Source organism: Oryx dammah, unplaced genomic scaffold, assembly GCF_014754425.2.
Source record: "Oryx dammah isolate SB20612 unplaced genomic scaffold, SCBI_Odam_1.1 HiC_scaffold_25, whole genome shotgun sequence".
NCBI classification, from domain to species: domain Eukaryota; kingdom Metazoa; phylum Chordata; class Mammalia; order Artiodactyla; family Bovidae; genus Oryx; species Oryx dammah.
In genome coordinates, this window is record NW_024070209.1 from 25,493,305 (window position 1) to 25,518,048 (window position 24,744).

General features: G+C 38.2%; 1 protein-coding gene across 3 annotated transcripts in view; it reads right to left on the reverse strand.

The window, feature by feature from the left end:
• Positions 1-24,744, reverse strand: part of THADA (THADA armadillo repeat containing) — a 328,900-nt gene that overhangs the window by 303,035 nt on the left and 1,121 nt on the right. For 2 of the 3 annotated variants that reach the window (XM_040224707.1, XM_040224709.1), the window contains exons 2-15: positions 23,322-23,385; positions 22,475-22,574; positions 22,088-22,182; positions 21,017-21,147; positions 16,436-16,587; positions 16,286-16,318; positions 15,990-16,038; positions 12,523-12,704; positions 10,550-10,644; positions 9,021-9,241; positions 7,354-8,051; positions 5,747-5,898; positions 4,456-4,611; positions 3,476-3,598 (exon numbers count right to left, since the gene is read on the reverse strand). In XM_040224707.1, the coding sequence (XP_040080641.1) occupies positions 3,476-3,598; positions 4,456-4,611; positions 5,747-5,898; positions 7,354-8,051; positions 9,021-9,241; positions 10,550-10,644; positions 12,523-12,704; positions 15,990-16,038; positions 16,286-16,318; positions 16,436-16,587; positions 21,017-21,147; positions 22,088-22,182; positions 22,475-22,550 (2,163 nt within the window). In that variant the 5' untranslated portion in view covers positions 22,551-22,574; positions 23,322-23,385. The remainder of the gene's footprint in view (positions 1-3,475; positions 3,599-4,455; positions 4,612-5,746; positions 5,899-7,353; positions 8,052-9,020; positions 9,242-10,549; positions 10,645-12,522; positions 12,705-15,989; positions 16,039-16,285; positions 16,319-16,435; positions 16,588-21,016; positions 21,148-22,087; positions 22,183-22,474; positions 22,575-23,321; positions 23,386-24,744) is intronic. The other variant, XM_040224708.1, reaches the window with a different exon arrangement.

Below are 24,744 nucleotides of genomic sequence, written 5' to 3' on the forward strand. Positions count from 1 at the left end.
CAAGCTTCAGGTTATAAAATAAATAGGTCATGGGATGTAATGCACAATATGGTGACTACAGTTATAATATATAATACTCTATTATATATTTGGAAGCTGCTAAGAAAAAAACTTTGTATAATTTTATATAGTGAAAAATGTTAACTAGACTTAGTGTGGTAATCATGTCCCAATATACACAAATAATGAACCACTGTATTATAGACCTGAAACTAATGTAATACATCAATTATACATGATTTTTTTTAAGTTAAAAATAACAACAAAAAGTACAATTCTAACTGTAAGTCCAGACAAGAAAGAAAACTTTTTTTTTGGTGAAAACATGATCCATTCTGCCTTGACTTGTGTTAAAACTGTATGAATACTGATTTTCTTCACCACAAGCATTCAAGCATCAAAAGTATGTATACTTTTTAAAGTTTTAAAATGACCAAAGAAATATCCAATATATATTACTTGATAAATGTGATAACTAAGTACTTGATATCTGACTATAAAGACACAATTCAAAACAAAGACCCAACTATTTTATTGTCTTTTATCTGCACCTTTGAGATTGTTACTGTGCCTTTCTGTTTATACAACTGATCAAAAATGAAAACTTTTAGTAAAAATGCAATTTAAAAAAAAAAAGCAATGTGGGAAATACTTCATCCAAGATAAATCTTCTTCCTCTAATTAAAACAAATAATTATAACTTTTACATAAGGCCAAAGAAAAAACTTATGAAGAAAAGCTGTTATCCTCAAGACTCTCATATATTGCTATGCTCCGACAACATATAGCTTATTAGCATATAAGCAGCCCCAGTCCCTGTCTTTAGACAGGATCCCTGCATTCAGTCAAGGATAAACAACCTTGGGGTTTATCCTGTAGGCCCTAACGACTTTATTCCTTTGAAATCCAATAAACTAGTTTTAATTATAAATGAGTAGTATAGTATCCACATTCAAGAACAACAAGTTTATCCTTTAGGAATTATCCTAATTGCAGTGTCAATTACATTTTTAGAAATAGTTCTTCTTTCCCTCAACCAGACTGTAACCACAATGGAGGCAGGAATAGAGTCTATGGACTTCTATGTCCCTAGTCCCACAAATAGTCTGCTACACACTCAGAAAGGGCTCAGTATATGCTCTAGTCTTTTTTCCACTAGAAAAGGCTTCTGGCCTGGCTTCCAGATACCTTGGCCTAGCATTCAAAACTCTCTACTATTCATTCCCAACTTGATTTTCCAACTCATCTCCCGTTATTCAACTCCTCTGTCCCTCAGATATCTTATGCGTCACTCATACTAGTGAATTCACCATTCCCCAAATTCTCTCTGCACTCCCTTACCTCCAAGCCTTCACTCAAGCTGGTACTAAGGGGAAAGCTATTCTGATTTGGTTATCCAGAGCAGATCTGGATTCGAGTCTGGCTCTACCACTTCTGGGCTAAGGAAACTTGGATAGTTTGCTGATTCAACTTTTCCAAGTTTCACTATCTCACTTGGTAAGTGACAATAATAATAATTCCTCTCTCACAGATTTATCATTAAAGAATAAATGAGAACACTGATATAAAGCATTTTATACCTTAAAGTACTCTAGCTCAGAGAGCCCTAACCACTAGGTCACAGACCAGTAACAGTCTGTGGCCTGTTCAAAACTGGGCTACCCAGCAGGAGCTGAGCAGCGGACAAGTGAGTGAAACTTCAGCTGTATTTACAGCCACTCCTCATCACTCTCAGTACTGCCTGAGCTCAGGAAAACCAACTCAGGGCTCCCTCTGATTCTATATTATTGTGAGCTGTATAATTATTTCATTATACATCACAATGTAATAGTAATAGAAATAACCTGCACAATAAATGTAATACACTTGAATTACCCTGAAACCATCCCGCACTGCCACCCCAGTCCATGGAAAAACTGTCTTCCACAAAACCAGACCCTGGTACCAAAAACATAGGGACTGTGTACCCAAAAGGTTGGGGGACCACTGCTATAGCTAATGTATTTTTAAGTACACTAGCTATTATTTAGGTGTGAAATAACCTTCTTCACTAGACTAGAAGACGCTTTTTCCAACTCACAGCCTCCTCTTCTCCCACAGCAATTAGTTTGTTGATTAGCGCAGAGTCTACCAGACACCGCACACGACACCCACTATTCTAACGATGATCATAAAACAGCTCCCAAGTTGCAGCCTTCAAAAGCCACAAGAGTCTACCTACCGAAAGGAGAAAATGTCAGAACTAGGAGACTGACTCAGATCAAGACTTTGAAGGGCTAGTTTTCAAAAGCACAAAAGTTTTGTGCACATACACAAAAATTCAGAATGTCATCCACCAAATTGGTTTTGTGTTTCTAAGTACCTAATTGATATTTCACAAATGTCATTTTATTCCTTGCAAAAAGAAGCAAAAGAGATGTGCTTCTGAAGGACTAAAAAATAACTGCTCCACACACACAGTAAATGCTCAGTATAAACTATCGTTACGTTTACTGATGCCCAGCAAAGTTTTTCAGAGTGATTTAGAGTTTACAGACAGCATTCCTGTTTAATCCTCAAAACCAACCTTTTTAGAGAGGTTATTCATCCCACTTATAGACTCATTAAGGTAAGCCAAGTGGTCAGTGGCAGAATTGTGAGTCAATTTATACCCTTCAAGTTCAGATTATGACTTTCTTATGTTTTGTTGCTCAGATTTTACAAAGATGAAGCTAATTTCAATCTCTGTATAGGAATATTCTTTAGATAATGTTTAACCTTAAGTAGATGAGTGACTGTGTCATGGTTCCACTCTATCATTTATTATACCTGTTTCCCTAAATGAAATAAAACAGGTGAGCTCTGTCCTCTATCTGGGTCTTATGAGAAAATAGGCATCTGCTTCTGAGAGGACAGATCTGGCGTAAGAAACCAGTGAAAAGTCCATTCTGTTCTGATGGACAGAAACTGAACCCTGGCCCAGACTACAGCTGCTATATCTGGGGTTCCATCCAGGCCATTAACTCCAGTGCCCTAAAATCCAGTCCTACTCTTCAAGCCCACTTCCAAACAGGATAGAGAAGAACCCCAGTAACTGGACCACGGGTCAGGAATCACAAACGTCAAGCCACTTTCACATTAAGGCGATAGGGGCAAAAGGTCCAGACACAACAGTCCTCTTCCTTGGGGAGCGGGTGGAGGAGTCAGGGCAGCAATTACCTTTTATTAAAGTACTAAATTTATCTGGCTCACATAAGCTATAAAATATCAAGGTTAGCCCATTAATGTTATTCTGTAACAGACTTCAAGTCCAACACTGGTTCCACAACTCAGGCTATCTTAAGAGAAGTAACAAAACACCAGAAGGAATATGTAAAACCCAGCTTGAGGGAAAAAGGCAGAGAAATGCTACTCAGCACGAGTATTATTTCTCTTTAATGTAGATGCAAAATTGTTTCAGGTGTCTTAAAAATCTGTATGTCTGGAAATCACCTACCTTATACTGCTGTAAAGAAACAGAAGGGTGTTGTCTGGTGGATTCATTCCCTGGTTCATGTTTGGATTTACTTTGCTCCAGTTTATAAAGTACCTGAGAGCTTTCCTGTATCCTACAAAACAACTTTGAGAAAAAGAAAAATGAAGTGTATGTGAGCCACATTAAGCTGAAATACCAGCTTGAAAGGCAAAGGAAGAACTTTCTAAATTTTTTAGACTAAAACTTCAGGCAAGGAGAGTACTGGTTTTCAAACTCTTAGTATTTACCATAGTGTTTCTTTCTGACAAAAAATTAACATTTACATTTATAAAACCAAAAACTCAAGTATTACTGCAAATCAGAATACAGTCATTAAACCACAATTCTCCTATTTGCCTTAGGTCAACGTGAACCTGAAGATGATTAGGTTTACTTACTTCTATTCTCTACCAACTCTTTACCTCAGAAACATTTCAGGTGATTAATTTAAGCTGAATGATTCAATAAAGACCATTGCTAAAGGCACTTATAGAAACGATAAAAATACAAGGACATCCTTCCTCTTCTTACTAAAGTTCCCGGTGGCCCCATAGTTAAGACTCCATGCTTCCATTGCAAGGGGCACAGGTTTGATCCCTGATTAGGGAACAAAAACTCCAAATGCCATGAGGTACGGCCAAAAAATATATATTTTTAAAGTACTTTAAAAAAATACCTTGCACACTGAAAACTCCAGTGCTAGATTTTTTTCCCCCTTTCAAAAAAAAGAGCTCAAGATTGATTTATTACACCAAAGTGAATGGACTTTTTTCACTCTGAAGCCCAAATGTAAACTCAATTGGATCACAGAACAAGCAATTCACAGAAGTGGCACAAAGAGCTCTGGTAGTCCAATTCCACGACCCTTCTTCCCACACTCTCCCCAAATCTGGGCTCTTTTGAAAAATCATTTTCAGGGCAAAGTTTAGCACTTTCCTACACTTTCTGAAGAGAAATTTTACCTTTTTAAGAAGAGAACAAATCTGTTGTCGCACTCCTGGAGACTGACTGTTAAGATTGTATGTGATAAAGAACTGGATCCACTGCATTTCTTCTGTGGAAACGATTTCTGTGCTTCGATTAGTTTCACAAAGCAAGCCTAACGTATCAATGCGTACCTAAAATACACCAAAGAATAAGATGTTCATTTTTCAGTGACGTGTTAGTTGCTCAGTATGTCCAACTGTATGCGACCCTATGCGCTCTAGCCTGCCAGGCTCCTCTGCCCATGGACTTTCTCAGGCGAGAATAGTGGAGTGGGTAGCTATTTCCTTCTCCAGGGAGATCTTCCCAACCCAGGGATCAAACCTGGGTCTCCTGAATTGCAGGCAGATTTTTTTACCATCTGAGCCACTATGGAAGCCCCAAAGACATAAGCAAAGCCTAAACCACCTAACATGTTTAATTATCTACACAAGCTATCAAAGGCAGAAAAGAAAGATAAATCTCAGTGTACATATATGTATTTCAGAAAGGTCCTATAATCCCAAAGATCCTGTGATTACTTCTTATAAAATTATGTCATTAAATGTACAAACTGAGTATTTACAAAAGTTAAAAATCTTGAAGATTCTTATTCCACAGTAATGTTTAACTACATTCTTTTTCCTCAGTGACCATTCTGCCCCAGGACCACATCACCTCACTCTCCAATTACTGCCATGAACTTCTCACTGGTCTCCTGGGTTCTTTTTGCTCCCACTCTGAAAATTCATCTCTGTTACCATTCATGCCACTTTCCTGGCTAAAAGAGGAGTGACTCTGGCTCCCAGTTACCAACTGGATAAAACCTGAAGTCTTCAGCCTAGTACTGGATGCGTCCATAGAATGAACAAAGGACTCTATTCTTGCCAAACAATGTCCTTAGTCCCCCTCCAGCCCTTGTTTACTTATGTCCTTCCAGTTTGAGTGGGCACCAAGGCTTTCTTGCCTTGAATCACTTTCCTACTCAACCATCACCTACACTCAGACGAGTCTCTTCTTCTAAGCTTTCCAAGTTCTTACGCATAAAGGTATACTTGTGCTATCTTTTAAAAGACTTTCCAGTTATCTTATGAAGGTTTTCTTATTCCCTAAACTAATCTTTAAGTAGCCCAAGTGCAATGTCTACATGGTTCACATCCTTCTTATGGAGCCCTTAAAACAGTGTGGGTATAAGGTTGGGGGCTTCCATATTGCACTGCTATTAATAAGTGAATAAATGAATCAGGGATCTACCACATGTATGAATTCCCAATTACACTGTTTACTTACTTGGCAGTGCTGATGAATTAAGCCTTGCTTTATTCTCGCACTGGACACAAGGTCCCTCCAGGCATCAGTTGCAGACTGAAGATGTCCATGAGCTCGAGCTGTTCTTAGACAGGCCATCAAAGCTCCCAGAGCCCCTCTGCTGTCATAAGATCCTGAGGATGGAAAAGGTTACTGTTGTCTCAAAAACACAACAACAAAGACCACCACTGTGCTATTAACAACTTCAACAATTCCCATGTTTCCCATTAACATTGTTATTTCATGAAGTAAAAATTGTATTTTTAGCTAAACTCTAACATGAATTAATGTTCCTATTGTACAATCATTATTTAAAAGAATTTAATAGGTCTTATGTCAATGATTTCTGTAAACGGAATCCATTTATTGTTAACTTCAAGAAATCATAATTTTTGGCTGATCTTTTTGCCTTTTCCTTGACAGTTAAAAAATAAACCAGCAAGTCAATCAGGAAAAAAAAAAAATCAGGTTTAATTTAATCAGAAATATTTAAAACAATAAAAATAAATAAAATGATTTTCAGCCAAAAATAAGAAAAACACTGCTGTGGCTAAACACCATTATTTCTCTAAAAACAAACACCGAACCTCCCTGTATACCTTGAAGTTACTATGTCTTCTTAGTAAAGAAGATAAAAGGGGATCACAAAGACCCTGACACTTTCACAGGCCAGGACATCAAATGTTACTAACAGGACAGGGAGCTCTGGGTTCACAGGAGACCCTGATTTAATATAAAGACTGTCTAGCTTCAGAACACTCACGGATCCTCAGCTTTAGATGGCTTCTCAAAAATGCAAGAGGGATCATTGTTAAACATTATAAATAATGGCTCATTTCTATGTACAGTAATCAAATCTTCCAGCTATCTCATGGTTATTCTTTGAAGGATTGAAAGAATAACTTTTTATTTGGAAATAACCTTAAAATGTGATGGAGGGTACCTATTCCTCCTGCATTAAATAGAATATAATAAATATAAGCTTTACATGATGGATCAGGATCATTGTTTATACATTAATTACTAAATTATGCTTTAATGCAATGATTTCTTCAAAGTTACTGAATTCCAATGGGATGTTTATACTAATTCTCAACAGCCAGAGAGAGTTTTTTCCTGAGGTCATGCTTCTAAATTTTTCTCTCTTTCCTAGAGACAAGTACTTACTACTGCTAATTTACCTGTCTTTAACCTTGCCTACATCAATTTGTAATTACTATCTCAACCACCTGAATAAGTAAATTATATAAAACACACAAACATCTACTCCAGGCTGACAAAGAAATAATAAAAACTTGGTAAAAATGAATTAAAACCTAGTAATAAAGGAAACCTCATAATCATAACTGCAATCAATCTTCAGCTTGCAGAAATGACTTTAGCCAAAAAACCTATTTGGCTGGATATAGAAACATTCATTTCAATACACAATTTCTATCTTTAATATCCTCCTTTACCATTTACATATTTGCATATTTAATATTACATGGTAATATTAAATTTTGAATATGGCCAACATCTCAGGTAGGTACCTCTATTTAAGCAGCTTACCTAGAAATTACTAAAACAAAAAAAATTCATTATCTTACCAGTTTTAGCATCAGCAGAAGTCTGAAGAATCTTTACCATATAGCTTAAGCTCTCAGGGTTGCAGTTCAGTAATTTTGGCAAGTAATAATCAATCACATAAGATTTCTGATCCAGACTTCCTTCACACAGCACACAAAGAAGAGGGGAGACCCAAGTCTCGTGCCACTCGTCAATCCAAGTGCTATCGGCAGCCTGGGATTTCAAACGACTCTTATGATTTTTAAACATGGTTTCCAAGAGGTCACTTGCATAAGGCACCAGAGACTGGTCCCCCATCACCTCTAAGATTTGCAATGGAATGGTTTTAGCTAATGCCAAAATATGGTCAATTCCTATGAAGTCTACTAAACAACCAAGGCATGTGTACTTTCCTTTACTATGCCATTCCAATCTCAGAAGACTCTCGGTCAGTTCAAAAAGGAAACGATCAGCAGACAAATCTGAACCTGACTCTTCCACAGTGAGCTGGTGCATCTGGAGAATATTTCTGAATATGATTTTGGTTTGGTGTCTCAAAGCATCCAGTGGATGTTCCCAGTGGGTATAGACATAGTCCAAAAGCCTCCTAACCACATCTGCATTCCCATTCAGGTTGTCCTTTAGGCTTGGGGAACTTGAGTCAAGGACTTGTATAGCTGAATTAGTCCAAGATGCCAAAATCCTAGACAGAAACATTTCCAGAGTTGACTCCTTGATCCTGAAGAAAAATGAGGCACATTAGTATAAACTGACAAACAAAAGGAGTCTAATTTTATAATCATTTAGACCTTAAAAATATAAAGAATGATCATAAAATTGAATTATCATTATATTTACAACAAAAATAAACACAGCCAAAACAAATCTCCAATCTTTCCATTTTGTAAAAGTTAATCCAAAAAAGCACCCAAGGAAACTTGGTTCATTATTTTAATTGTGGTGATGGTTTCACAGGTGTTTAAAAATGTACTCAGGGGCCAGGGAGGGGGAATATTAGAGTGAATCAGGTTTCTCTGGGGGTGGAAATGAAAGTTGATTGTAGTGAGATGAGAGTTGTAAAACCCTATAAACATACTGAAGAAAAATAACTGAAATTGCACAATTTAAGTAGGTGAATTGCATGGAAAGTAAATTATACCTCAATAAAGCTGTTATAATGACTTTAAAATGTACATAACTTGCATTAAAACACACACACACACAAAATACAATCCAATGAAGTCAGAGACCTCATAACAGTTCTGGCTTGGGTGCTTGTAGGTAATATGCTATTAGGTAAGCATTTACTTTGCTAAGCTTCATTTTACCCATTCAATAGATTGGGTTTCCTATCCTATCTCTCAGACATGTGAGGAACACAATGAACTACCTATGTTGATGTTATTCATAAACTCAAAAGCATTATCCATATACAAATATTTATGGTTTTTAAAAATGCTTACATAAGAGACTGAATGCTAAAATTAACTTGACAAATTGTCACAAGTTAACCTCCACTAAAATTTCTCTCTGTGCCATCATTCCATCTTCTCCTGTTCTACTTTCATACCCACTTCATTCTCTACACATATCTCCCTTTTAATTTAAGAATACCCTGACCACTTTTCACTGAATTACTAAGCAAGCTAACTTAGCTGCCATCTTATAAACGTCTGACGAGCAAAGCAAAATATGAGACGAAACTCACTGTGAACTCAAGGTGAACAAAACATGCACAGTATTCAAGAGCAGGGCCTCCCCACTGGGGCCCATCCTCCCCTCCTGCCAGTCCAACATAGTGAGCGTCCCCTGACACAGGAAGAGGAGAGCTGACGGCGGGACATCAGCACAACAGAGGCTCTTGCAGCAGCTCAAAAGCCACTCGGGGGCGCTGGTGGGGTCCACGGACCGGAGAAGCACACTACTTATCTGCAAAAATACAACAGAGCTGATATACATAAAGCCTCTAAAACTTTCCAGAGATACTTCAAAACATAAATGCAAAATGCTCTCTCCCCTGAAACATCCTAGGAAAAACAGCTGAACCTAAAGGCAAAAAGCCACAAGAATTAAAATTATTATATCAAAAGGAAAAAAAATTGAATCTAAGTATATGAACCATTTTGCTGGTCTGAATGTACTGGGAGAGCACAACACATTGCCCCCTGCAGGTGGATAAGCGTACTAACTAATGCTTGTTTTAGAGGTGGTTTGAGAAATTAGAATTTTTAAACTTTATCCTACTTTGTGTGAGCTCATAAAGCAGTACACATCTATTTTGCATAAAGTAATTTGGCTTTTAGTAAAGAACTAAAATAAGTTTCCTCAATAAGAAAAAAATACTGCTAGTACTAAATCCAAGAATTATGGCCCAAATTATGAACTTACACTGTCCATATAATCAAATTCACTGAACAACTAACTGATTCTAGTACAATATCTGGGTTAGTCTTAAGAAAAATAACATATTTACCAAAAAGTTATTGCCAAATATACCTATACATCAATCTCTGTGTAATTTTTTTTTCCAGTTCCACCAATTTATTGCTACCAACCCGTCTCCCTCCACCCTCCTCACGCCTGAGTGCTCAGTCATGTGACCCCATGGACTGCAGCCCACCAGGCTCCTCTGTCCATGGACTTTTTCAGGCAAGAATACTGCAGTGGGTTGCCATTTCCTTCTCCATCTGTATAATTTTAATGTTATAAATATCTTTTATGATACTGAGAGATGGAACTGAAAACAACGCTAGGAAAAAACAAGGCTATACACCCAAAAATGTTGACAATGATTATCTTCATGAGATGGATTTACATGTGACTATTATTGCCTTCTTTCTGCTTTATCCAAATTTTTTAAACTGTCACTTATTATTTTTGTGGCTGTGTTGGGTCTTAATTGCACCATGCAGGATCTTTTTTTGAGGCTCATGGGCTCTCTAGTTATGGCATAGAAGCTCAGTAGTTGCAGTGTGTGGGCTTGGCTGCTCCTCGGCACGTGAGATCTTTAGTTCCCCAATCAGGGATTAAACCTATGTCCCCTGTATTGCAAAGTGGACTCTGAACCACTGGACTACCAGGGAAGTCCCAAGACTGTCAAAGACTGTCACTCATTATAAGAGAAAAGGGTAATCAGAAAGACTATGAAAAAAAAAGTTTCAATTCACTCTTTATAAGTATTTTTAAAACATGTTAAACTATCAACAAAGTACAATTCTAAAAGGAACATGCACTTACCAAATCAGGAATCTTTTCAGGTGGATGAAACATAGCCTTAAGAAAAAGAATAACAGCTAATCCAGATGTACTCTGAATTGTCTGTAAGAGACCATCTATTTGCAAAAAAGCAGAAAGCATGTATTAAACGATGATAGATACTGCAGTATAATAGAAAGAGCACATGCTGTGGGGCCAGAGTACTGGGTGCAATTTCTAGCTTTACCACTTACTAGGTTAAGCCTAGGTTAAGTTATTTTACTTCCCAGGGACTCAGTTTTCTCTTCTGTAAATTGGGGAAAAAATAACTCTATCTGACACAATTGTTGTAAGGTTGAAATAGATAATGAACATAAAGGCTTTTATGCCCAGCACGCAAGTACTCAACCCAAACACCCATTCTCTCTTCCTCTCCATCTGCTGCCTCCCAGCACATGCCCCAGCAGTACCTCCTGGCCCCTCTCTTCCACTGCTGCGTGTGCATCTCAACTCCCATGTACATTACTTTTTCTGAAAGTGATTTCAGGGCTTGTGTAAAGAACCTACATCGGTACTAATTACAAACTCTGCTCTCATTGGCACTGTACCCAATGTAACCAAACTGTTGGCGTACTTCTTTTCATTATCTATTAGCCTCTGGTTTGTAAGAAAGTATACAGAATAATACAGTGGATTATTCAACATGCGGTAAGAATTATGAATAGCTACTATAAACGACCTTCCAAAAATTTATTCTGCCCTTCATCCCACAGTTGTTAACTTTGACTTTGATTGGGACATCCATGTGCCCAGGCAAAGACAGGCTACCTGTTTCCTCAATCTTCCTTACAACTAAAGGTACCAGAGGACAATTCAGGCTACTGGAATATAAGTAGAAATATTTGGCTATTTTTTTTCTTTCAGATTAAAGGTAAAGATGTAACTGGTCCTCTTTCCTGCCCTGAATACAGACAAGAGGTCTGGAGGTAGAGTAGTCATATAGTAACCATGAAACAATAAACACGTGGATGAAAGCCAACATACTGAAGACGGCAAAGCAGAAAGGCAGAAATGTTTCATCCATTTAAAAAAATGTGATATGTCCTTTAATCTACAGGTGCCCCCTTCGCCCTTTTCTTCTTGTTATAATTTCTGTTGAAGAACTCTGGCCTTTTAACCTGTAGAGTTTCCCACAATCTGGATGTTTGTTTACCCCTAGTGCAATTCAACACATTCTTCTGTCCTTTGTAATCCCTGCAAACTGGCAGGTGACTGAGAGACGGATCAATCTCAAGTTCAATCCCTTTGAGAAAAACTACAAGTGGTAAAATCAAGACTGCAAAGCAAGAGGCACATGTTATCTGGTTGTCTCCTTCTGTAATGTTAACAGCCGTTGATGCTTAATGCCCATCTCAAGTCACTGGGAGTTACAGAAGGGTGATATTCAAATTCTATCATTTCAGCTTCTTGGTTAAAATACTTTAAAAAGAGAAGACATTTTCTCTCATTAATCACTTGGTTTCCTGGTGGTACAGGTCATATGGACACAATCAACGTGAGACATAAGGAGGAAGAATGACCCACAGTGGCCACGGGCATTATTTGAAGGAAGCACCTGCTGCTAAGGAAAAACGTGTGGGTTACACTAAACTTTCCAGATCTTACCTTCAAATTTGGAAATTCCTCAAGAATTTTATTTCACTTTTTAAAGTCTGTGGCTTTTCAACACCAAGGTTGTTACGTTTTCTGCTTTGTATGCAATGCACACATGCGCCTATGCACAGACATACACACACACATTTAGAAAAGTCCCTCAGTGTTATCCCGATAAGTTGAACTGGTATCTTTGACAGAAAAAGTATTAAAACCTTATAATCCAGGATCTTTCCCCACTTTGAGGGGCTGAGGGAAAGGAAGTTCTATTATCACAGCTAAGTATTGAATATCTCATACCATTAGAAATGAAAACAGATTAACACTCAATTATAATCATCATTTGTATGTTTTATACTTACCATCACTTAAAAAGTTGGTAAACATACTCAGCAGTCCACACATACTTTGCCAAATAGCAGAATTCTTCAAATGAAGTCTCTGGAAACCCTGTACTTTCTGTACTAACATCACTGAAACTCTAATGCTCACCAACAAGTCATTCATCAACTGCGTTTGAACAATATGATTTCCAGCCAATTTTCTACAACAAAGAAAAGACATTATTACAAAAGAAAAGTCAAAATGTCACCTCTTTTCTCACCAAAATAATTCCTCATCAAACAGCCAAAATCAATTTTAGATTATAATCAACATCTATGCCTCTTTTTTCCATTCCCAGAAATATTCAATTATGTAGACATTTATTGCAAACTTTTGACACTCTTTTAACTTAGCTCAAAATTTTCCCTTTTTCTCAGCTAATGACTAACTTCATTTCTTCTTTTTAAGAGTAAAAATAACAAATCAAGAATAAATGACACAATTTTTAAATCTGAATACTCCCTAACTTTGCAATTTCCTTGACCTGACTTCCAAAATGCTCTCAGATTTTCTCCTATTTCACTTTTTTCATGCTTCTGAGATAATATGGCTAGTTCATCCTCTTCTCCCCCTGATGTCCTTACATTAGATTTCACCACAACTCAGTCCTTACCTCTTCTGTCCATCTAATTCACTCCCTTGATGCTGAGTTCATTTAGCTCATAAGCTTTAAATTATAATCTATATGCTGACAATTCCCCAATTTTCATCTCCAGCCCAGACCTCTCTTCCTAATTCCAGACTTGTATGTACCACTTTCTATTCAATATCTTCACCTGGATGTCTGACAAACATTTCATGCTACATGAAATTACCTGCAATTCCACACTCGCTCCACCTGCTAGAATCTCTATCCTACAGAAAATGCAATTATCCTTGACTCCTTTCCCACTCACCCTATCTGTAAGAAAATCCTGTGGTTCCACCTTCAAAATACATCCATTATCAGACCACCTCCACTGCTACTCCCAGCCACTCTCACCTCTCCCTCACTGTTACCGTCAGAGTCTCTGAACTAGTCTCCCAGCTTCTATGCCTGCTACTTGCAGTCTCTTCTCGACATAGCAGAATGCAAGAGTGATATTAAAAGAAAAACCAGGGAAAACAGTTCAGGGGTTCCTCAAACAGTGACACATAGGATATTTATATGATCCAGCAATTCTACTTCTAAGTATATGCTAAGAGAACTGAAAGTAGAGACTCAAACTGTTATTTATGTATCAATGTTTATAGCAGCATTATTCACATTATTTATATTATTCACAACCCAAACGTTTATAAAAAAGTAAATGCATAAACAAAATGTGGTCTATGCATAAGATGGAATATGATTTCACCATAAAAAGGAATGAAATTCTGAAACAAGCTACAACAGAGATTAACCTTTAAAACATTATAAATAAGTCAGACAAAAAAAAGACAAATACTGTATTCCATTTATTTGAGGTATCCAGAATTCAAAGAGACAGAAAGTAGAATAGAGTCTACCAGTGGTTGTGGGAAGAGATAAAGACAGTGAATTTGCTTTTGGATACATCAAATCTGAGGCACCTGTAAATCATCTAAGTTGAGATGTCCAGAAGACAACCACTATAGAAGTCTACCACTCAGAAGAGATCTAACTTGGAGTGATAAATCTGGGCATCCGAAGTATAGTGATGTGGCTGACACCAAAGAAGTGGACAATCCTAAGCAGTCAAAACAAACAGAATGGAAAGGACAGAACTTACACTGAAGAGATGAGCAGAGAAAGAGAAGCCTAAAAGGGGACGAGGAGGAGCTCCTCCTAAGGCAAAAGAGATCTTAGGTTAAAGATGGCACACAGGTGTTACTTTCACTCTCCCCTCAGAGCCTCCCTAAACCACAGCCAAGGGATTTAAAACATTAAAAGACATAAATACTCAAGGGCAACAAGTAGACAACAAGACAATACTGAAATTTTAGTAGCAGATGGATGAGTGATAGCTGACTCAACAGAATCAGGAATGATTCTGAATCCTAAGTCAGGGAACACACCCAGAGCAACCTGATTCGCAGCCCCTAAAGGCTAAAAAATTGTTGCCACCAGGTGCTCCTTGACATGAAGGAAAAGGTAGGGATGAAAACAGGAAGAGTGGTTACAAGTCTGTTGAAGAAGAATGCCAACTCTGCGCCATACCTCCCAGCTAGCAAACATTCCTGGGTTTTACCTCTACGGCAGGTAAAACAGCAAGTGACTGGATAGGAAGAGAACACACCAAGTTAAGGCAACAATACCGTATTGCAAGCAGGAGAATTAGGAACATATCTGCACAGTAGATGCTAAATGTCAAGACCTCAGCTTTATTCCCTCACTCAGCAACCAGAATATTAAGCCAGTGGTTTGAAAGGTTCTTCCTTGGCACTTCCACTACTCGTACAAAAAAGACCTAAAGATACTGACATCAAGGGTTCCCCAAAGAAACAGTCCAGCTAGACCAGACTTCAATAAAGCCTACAATCAACCCCATCCATACGTGTGTGTGTGTGCTTAGTCGTTCAGTCATGTCCAACTCTTTGCAACCCTATGGACTGCAGCCCACCAGGCTCCTCTGTCCATGGGGATTCTCCAAGAAAGAATACTGGAGTGGGTTGCCCTGCCCTCCTCCAGGGGATTTTCCCAACCCAGGGATGGAACCCAGGTCTCCCGCACTGCAGGGGGATTCTTTACTGTCTGAGCCACCAGGGAAGCTCCATACGTACAGAGGTTCAAACCAAGTCTCAGTGCCCCAGTCTTAAATGAGCACTCAGACAAGGATTACCAGACTTTCAAGGAAAGCTTCTGGCAACAAACATACTAACCAAAAGCAGCAAACAAATAAGCAGCTTGAAAGAAACAGAGACCTATGTAAAGATACGAAAACTTTAAAAAAAGAAAACTTTACTATTAATATCCTCAGAGAGATAACAGAATATGTCATCCATGAAATAACAAGACGCTATGAAAAAGAAACACTCAGGTAAAGAAAAGAACTCTTCCTTTTCTCATTTATTCTCATAACTTATTTGATTTTTTCAATTAAATATCAAATCTCAAAAAATAAATTTAAATAATTACATCTAATATTAATGGAGAGGTATGGAAAGAAGTACACTCTGGACCCTTCTTAAAAATTTCCTTGTACAAAGACAAGGCGTGTGTGCATGCTAAGTCGCATCAGTCATGTCTGACTCTTTGCGCCCCCATGGACTGTAGCCCACCAGGGTCCTCTGTCCATGGAATTCTCCAGGCAAGATTATTGGAGTGGGTTGCCATGCCCTCCTCCAGAGGGGTTTCCCAACCCAGGGATAGAACCCACGTCTCCTGCGGCTCCCACATTGCAAGCAGATGCTTTACCACTCAGCCCAGGGAAGCCCGTACAAAGATAACGTACAACTGCAAATGTGCATATGCACAGGCACGAGCATGAAGACACGTAACACTTGCCTGTTTTCTTCTGAGATTTCAATTAAACTCTTCTGCAGAAAATGAAGCACTGAAACAAAAAGGAGATAAGAAAAAATCAGAATTTAAAACTGTGAACTCTGACTTCAGCACAAGAAAATATTTAAAATCATTGCTATCTAAAACAATATCATAAAAGTAGAAATTTAAAAGGAAGGAGCAAAATATACCTTCATCATCTGTAGTGCTCCACCTACTGCTAAGAAACTTAAAAGAATCAGTTGCAAAATGACTTATACAAGCAATCACCTCTCAGAATAAAATAAAATAGAACTTACCATTTTCAAGAAGATTATTAACACTTAATCTACCTGTGGGGAGAAAATTAATACTGGTAAGGAGTTTCAGAACTAAAATTAACACCATTCAAAACACTGATGGAATGACAGATGTTAGCCAGAAAAAGTACTAGAAAAAAGCTAGTTTACCCAAGTCAAAGTTTTCCATACAGGAAGATATATTGTCAATAACTCTTCTGTAAGAGTAGAGATCAGTACTCGTATTCAATTCTTCCTGAAGACGAGAAGTAAAACTTTGTGTAGCCTCAATTAGAAAAAATTCAGGTAGGCCATTTAGTGAGCTAGAAAAAAGAACCAAATATTAAAAATTTGACAACCTTAGAGTATGTTCAAGGAAATGTTGGGAGGGAAGAGAATATTACAAATGAAGAAATATTGAACTGTATCTCCAAAACACAGTCAGAAAATAACTTCACACCACCATCATTGGAACTCCTTGGTCTAGCATCTCTCCTCTGGTCTTCCTGTTTCCAACCTGCTTCGCTCCCTTTCCAAGGACTAATCTCAACACGGCAGCCAGACTGATACTACTAAAACACCATTTATTCCTCTGCCTAAAACCATCCTACAACGTCCTTCTCAGTCAATGCAATAGTCAAAGTGCTTACAATGACTTATGAGACTTTATACAATATGGTCCCCCCATTATCTCTCTGGTTCATCTTGATCCTTGTTCACTTAGCTCTAGCTATACAGCCTTCCTCCATTCCAACAACATGCCAAAGTCTTTGTACTTGTTATTTCCTCCACCTGGAGTTCTCTTCTCTCAAATATCCCAAAGATTATTTCCCATTAACCATTTCCTCATCCCTTTCAGGTCAGTCTCAAAGATCACCCTATCAATGACACTAAACAAAGATATCTGAAAAGGCTACTATATTTTAAACTGTAGCCCTCACCCCCATCCTTGGTACTCCCTTTCCTACTTCTCTGCTTTATTTCTTTATCCGTAGCACTCATTCCGTCTAATTCCTGTATATTTTGCTTATTTTTCTATCTCCTGTCTTCCTCTTAGAAATAACCTCCATTCTGGACTGTTCCATTCACTGTGTCCCCGATGCCTAAAAGAAGACTTGACACATAGTAGATAATCAGTAAAAGTCTACTGAATGGATAAATTAAATACAATGCCAATTTTTACCACAGTTCATCTAAATTAACATTTTTTAAAATATTGACTCAACAATTCTAAAGTTTTTCTGGAAGGAAAAAATATTGAAAAATAGGAATATTGAAGATTACAATTTAGCAAGACCTATTAGAAAGCATCACTACAAACAAAGCTAGTGGAGGTGATGGAATTCCAGTGGAGCTATTTCAAATCCTGGAAGATGATGCTGTGAAAGTGCTGCACTCAGTATGCCAGCAAGTTTGAAAAACTCAGCAGTGGCCACAGGACTGGAAAAGGTCCGTTTTCATTCCAATCCCAAAGAAAGGCAATGCAAAAGAATGTTCAAACTACTGGACAACTGCACTCATCTCACACGCTAGTAAAATAATCCTCAAAATTCTCCAAGCCAGGCTTCAGCAATACGTGAACCGTGAACTCCCTGATGTTCAAGCTGGTTTTAGAAATGGCAGAGGAACCAGAGATCAAATTGCCAACATCCAATCGATCACCGAAAAAACAAGAGAGTTCCAGAAAAATATCTATTTCTGCTTTATTGACTGTGCCAAAGCCTTTGACTGTGTGGATCACAATAAACTGTGGAAAATTCTTCAAGAGATGGGAATACCAGACCACCTGATCTGCCTCTTGAGAAACCTATATGCAGGTCAGGAAGCAACAGTTAGAACTAGACATAGAACAACAGACTGGTTCCAAATAGGAAAAGGAGTGCGTCAAGGCTGTATATTGTCACCCTGCTTATTAAACTTATATGTAGAGTACATCATGAGAAACGCTCGACTGGAAGAAGCACAAACTGGCATCAAGATTGCCGGGAGAAATATCAATAACCTCAGATATGCAGATGACACCACCCTTATGGCAGAAAGTGAACTAAAAAGCCTCTTCATGAAAGTGAAAGAGGAGAGTGAAAAAGTTGGCTTAAAGCTCAACATTCAGAAAACGAAGATCATGGCATCCGGTCCCATCACTTCATGGGACATAGATGGGGAAACAGTGGATACAGTGTCAGACTTTATTTTGGGGGGCTCCAAAATCACTGCAGATGGTGATTGCAGCCATGAAATTAAAAGACGCTTACTCCTTGGAAGAAAAGTTATGATCAACCTAGATAGCATATTCAAAAGAAGAGACATTACTTTGCCGACTAAGGTCCATCTAGTCAAGGCTATGGTTTTTCCAGTAGTCATGTATGGATGTGAGAGTTGGACTGTGAAGAAGGCTGAGTGCCGAAGAATTGATGCTTTTGAACTGTGGTGTTGGAAAAGACTCTTGAGAGTCCCTTGGACTGCAAGGAGATCCAACCAGTCCATTCTGAAGGAGATCAGCCCTAGGATTTCTTCGGAAGGAATGATGCTAAAGCTGAAACTCCAGTACTTTGGCCACCTCGTGCGAAGAGTTGACTCACTGGAAAAGACTCTGATGCTGGGAGGGATTGGGGGCAGGAGGAGAAGGGGATGACAGAGGATGAGATGGCTGGATGGCATCATGGACTCAATGGACGTGAGTCTGAGTGAACTCCGGGAGTTGGTGATGGACAGGGAGGCCTGGCGTGCTGCGATTCATGGGATCACAGAGAGTCGGACACAACAGATCGACTGAAGTGAACTGAGCTGAAAGAGTCGGACACAACCGAGCGACTGAACTGAACTGATCCAAAATTTTGATAGGCATAAGTCTGGTCAAGAAATTTCACTCCTAGGAATTCATTTCAGAGTAATACACATATATAATTACATAAACAATTAAGAATATTACTGTAGCACTGTTGGAATAATAAGAACTTGAAAGCAATCTATCAATGGAGAAGAGATTAAATAATATGTAATATGGCAAACATAAATTTCAGTGCATCCATATTATGGAGTATCTATAGCTGTTAGAAAGAATGAGGACTTTTGGTGGAAATGTAAAACAGTGCAGCCATCTGGAAAATTGCTTGCAAGTTCCTTGGAAAATTAAAATAGAGTTACCGTATTCAGCAATCCCACTTCTGCATATATATCCAAAAGAACTGAAAGCAGGATCTCTAAGAGATATTTACACACCTATATCCAAAAAGCAGTACTATTCACAACAGTCAAGAGGAAGAAGCGACCCAAATCTCTATCAGCAGGTGAATGGATGGACAATGTGCTATATAAATACAACAGAGTAGTAATCAGCCTTAAAAGGAAAGAATGCTGTCATGACTTATAACACAGATGAATCTTGAGGACATTAAGTCAGTCACAGAAAGATAAGTACAAATATTCCTCTTATACAAGGTATTAATCAAAACCATAGAAACAGAAAGAATAATGGAGGTTGCCAGGGACTAGGGGGAGAAGGAAATAAGGAGTTCTTGTTTAGTGAGTACAGTTTCAGTTTTATAAGATGAAAAAATTCTAGAGACCCACAGCATAATAATGTGAATACACTTAACACTACTGAACTGAACACTCAAAAATGGTTAGGATGGTAAATTTTATGTTATGTGGGGGATTTTTAACTACAACTAAAAAAAATGTAAAGACTATACTGACATGAAAATATCTCTAAGACATTCTTTAGTGAAGAATAACCTACAAAGAAACACCCAGAGTATAATCGCATTTATGTAAAAGCATGCATACACTAAATCCAAAGATAATATCTAGAAAGAAACAGCAAAATGTTAAGTAATAACCTTTACTAAGAAAAAAGAGAGGCCAAAAATAGTGCAATGGAAAGCTCACTTTTTATTTTGTGTACTTGCCAACTAAGGTCCGTCTAGTCAAGGCTATGGTTTTTCCTGTGGTCATGTATGGATGTGAGAGTTGGACTGTGAATAAAGCTGAGTGCCAAAGAATTGATGCTTTTGAACTGTGGTGTTGGAAAAGACTCTTGAGAGTCCCTTGGACTGCAAGGAGATCAGCCCTGGGATTTCTTTGGAAGGAATGATGCTAAAGCTGAAACTCCAGTACTTTGGCCACCTCATGCGAAGAGTTGAGTTGACTCATTGGAAAAGGCTCTGATGCTGAGAGGGATTGGAAGCAGGAGGAGAAGGGGACGACAGAGGATGAGATGGCTGGATGGCATCACTGGACATGAGTCTGAGTGAACTCCGGGAGCTGGTGATGGACAGGGAGGCCTGGCGTGCTGTGATTCATGGGGTTGCAGAGTCGGACACGACTGAGCGACTGAACTGAACTGAACATACAGCTTTAAGTTTTTACACTAAGCATATATTTCTATATTACCTATGTAATTAAAAACATTTAAATGAAAACAGATAGGACAGAAAGAAAAAAAAACAGTAGGGTGACAGGTTTAAATTTAACCAATAATTACATTACATGTAAATATAGTAAACCAGGAGTCTGCAAACTATAGCCTACAGCCTATTTTTTTAAGGTCTGTGACCTAAGAAGCCTTTTACATTTTTAAAGAATTATGACAAATGAATAAACAAGACAAAACAAAGACAAAATTGTATGAATGAAATTGCTAAGTAATATATTTCATTTCAGTTCTACCAAAGAGGGAACCTTAAATACTAGTTACTTTCAGTCAAACTGAACATTTACAGTGCCTAACTTTGCTTTCTTTTTTTTTCTTACCTTGCCAAGACTTTCTTCAAGGGATTCTTTAGATTCAAAGAAAGATAAATGCCTGCTAAAATATCCAAACAACTTCGAATAATGGGATCACATGTGCCATTTTTATTTGCCTTCTCCAGTAAGGGCACAATCTATAATCAAAAAATTTCAAAGTTATAGTAGTTTTTTTCTAATATCAAGTATAGCAAACTAACATGGATTCAAATACTTTAAGTCTCAATTTTAATGTGTAACATTTTCCACACTACACTGTTTTAAACACCTATTTCAATATTTATTAACTTTTTTAAACCATGCGCCCAACACTCACTCTACCCTCCAGACCCATCTTCATTGAAAATTACTGACTTGTTAATGGCTTAAGGTACAGGAATTCTGTAGCATTACTGAAAACCAATGATACATTTAACTGCTTTCCAAAAAATACTATGCAAGTTCAAATGATAAATCCTAATATCAAAACACTGGTCAGGACAATTTTTACATTTTACGTTAACTTTTTAATGCGTCTGCTAAAAAGTTTTGAAGATCCAGATCGATAGAAATATTTTTTTAATTTATCTCCACCAAAAAGGTATGCACTATTATCTCATCATCCTACCTATATACAACTCCAACAGCGGTAAAGCCTCAATATAGCTTACATTGCCACTTTGAATAAAAAAAAAAAAATCATAAAATGAATAGAAAAAAAAATTCCTATCTTTAATGATACCTCAGTATTAAATAATTAGGAGCCTGGAGAAGGAAATAGCAACCAAATCCAGTATTGTTGCCTGGGAAATCCCCTGGACAGAAGAGCCTGGCAGGTTACAGTCTATGGGGTACAAAAGAGTCCACAGGACTTGGCGAGTAAACAGCAACACATGTATATACAAGGATATTCATTCTGCTGTACAGTAGTAGTAACAAACATTGAGAGCATATATATATTCCAAATGTAAAACAATAATTAGGAGCCAAAAATTATCGGTTAATTTTAGGACTTCCTTGGTGGCTCAGTTGATTTTAGAAGCCGGTAATAGCATGATAACCTCCAGGATGCATCCATGAACGTCAGATCAGCCTTACCTGTTTAACATAACGGATCTGTGACACTCCATCAGTGAGTTGTACACAACGCAACAGCAAAGAAGCTAGATTTTTCCCTTCCACATCAGCCAAGGCTATATAAAACAAAACACAACAAAAATTCCTTTGGTGATTTCACAATATACAGATAAGAGTTTATCTTTGTTATGTGTTCTATAAAATTTAAACATTTATAAACAAACAAAACCCAGGAGAACTTAGACCGAAGACAGATGTTTAAGAAAACCATTTTATATCCAAAACTGAATGTAAAGAACATGGAATAATTAAATTCCAAGAGTTTGAACATTCTGTGATATGGAGTCCCAGAGATAAATGAACCATTTGCAACCTAGAAAAGAGATAAACAAGTCAGAAATCACTTACATTTCAAAGTTTCAAGGTCCTGATGACAAACAGTCAATGAAGTAACTTGTGTTTCTTTCTTCTTCTTTACACCCATTTTAAATAGACTTAACAGTAGTCGCTACAAGAAAGAAGAGTTTTAAGACACTGCTTAAGGACTTCCCTGGTGGTCCAGTGGCTAAGACTCCATGCTCCCAATGCAGGGGCCTGGGTTCAATACTTGGTCAGGGAACCAGATCCCACACAGCACAACTAAGAGTGCGAATCTGCAATGAAGATGAAAGATCCTGCGTGCTGCAACTAAGATCAGCACAGCTAAACAAACAACAAATACATAAATAAAAATAAAGATTTTTTTAAAGAGACTGTCTAATGCACTGAAGAACTCTGTGTGTTGACATTTGGCACCAGATAATTCTCTGCCACAGGGTATCATCCCAAGCACTGTAGGACATGGCCTCTGCCCACTAGATAGATGCCAATAGCATCCTTCTGCTGCTGCTGCTGCTGCTGCTGCTAAGCCGCTTCAGTCGTGTCCGACTCTGCAACCCCACAGACAGCAGCCCACCAGGCTCTGCCGTCCCTGGGATTCTCCAGGCAAGAACACTGGAGTGGCCTTCTTCCTCTACGTTGCGGCAACCGAAAAAGGTCTCCAGTCATTGCCAAACGTCCCCTGGGAAGCAAAGTTGCCACAGGCTAAAACTACTGCCCTAAGGATTGCTGTTTTGAAAAACTTTTTTTAGACTCAAGAAGAGTTTATTACTGTCTAAGGTTACTTTTACCTACCCAGTCTTTGTATTTTAAATAGAGCAAACCTTCATTTTAAACAATAAACCAGAACGGCTTTTCAAAAATATAGTAGGCCTACCTTATCTCTGTGATTTCTTGGACTGACAGATCAGGAGGTACTGTAACAAGGTGTATCTTGATTTCTGAAAAATATTTCATAAAGGAAACTTTCACATACTATCCCTGGGAGTCTGCTTTCAGCTAATAAACAGTTTGTTTCAGCTAACAGGATTCACAATAGGCTGAACAAAGATACTCAAAGGATACACACTCAGAGTACCACGTGGTCTGAAGACAAGTCGCTAGGGAAACGCCACATGTGGCTCTCTTCTTGAGGATTTTTATCAAAAAAAATGTTTATCATGTAGACATTAGAGGACATAATACAGTGAATTAAGAAAAGACACAGAGCTAGGAGCATCCAACAGTGTTGGATGATAGAATCAGGATTTAAAAAGTGACCAGTAAACTGGAATAAACTTACCAAGATGAAATAGAAATAAATGTAAGATGCTGCTTTTGGATAAGAATAATACAGTACAGGATTTATAATACCCAAAAATACAGGATGGGGAGGAGGTAGGAGAGATAAAATGTGATTTGAAACAATTCAACATATGGTTTGTGAGCCACAAGCCAATAGTACAACATGACTTAAAAACCACATTAGAAATCAGCTAGACCAAGGGATGGTCATCTTCACAGGTCAGGGAATGTATGGAGCATTAGGTGCTGTGCTAGTAGCCGTATCTTAAGGAGCCATAGCAAATGATGGAGCTTCTAAGCTTCCCTGATAGCTCAGTTGGTAAAGAATCTGCCTGCAATGCAGGAGACCCCAGTTAGATTCCTGGGTCGGGAAGATGTGCTGGAGAAGGGATAGGCTACCCACTCCAGTATTCTTGGGTTTCCCTTGTGGCTCAGCTGGTAAAGAATCCACCTGCAATGCAGGAAACCTGGGTTCAATCCCTGGTTTGGGAAGATCCCCTGGAGAAGGAAAAGGTTACCCACTCCAGTACTCTGGCCTGGAGAATTTCATGGACTGTATAGTTCATGGGGTCACAAAGAGTCGGACACAACTGAGACACTTTCACTTTCCAAGGAACAGCCAGATTTCTGAAGGTCCTGGAAAGCACTTCCCTTCAGAAAACAGTTCAAACCAAAGGTGTTTGACCTAGAGAAAAGAGGACAGGATGAGTGCCTTAAAAGAGCTGCTGTTGGAAGACTGGGAGAAAGAGGAAAAGGTTTTATTCTGTAGTCTTCAGGGTTTTTTTCTTTTTTTGGCCACATTGCTGCACAGCTTGCAGGATCTCAGTTCCCTGGACCACAGATTGAACCCAGGGTCACAGCAGTTAAAGCGCTGAGTCCTAACCAATGGACCACCAGGGAAGTCTTAGATGTCCTCTGTCTTAGATGGCTACAGAATTAGGAGATGTCAGTGCAAGCTTCAGGGAGGCCAATTACAGCTTAATACAAAGGAAGAAATCTATGGTTCAATTATAAAA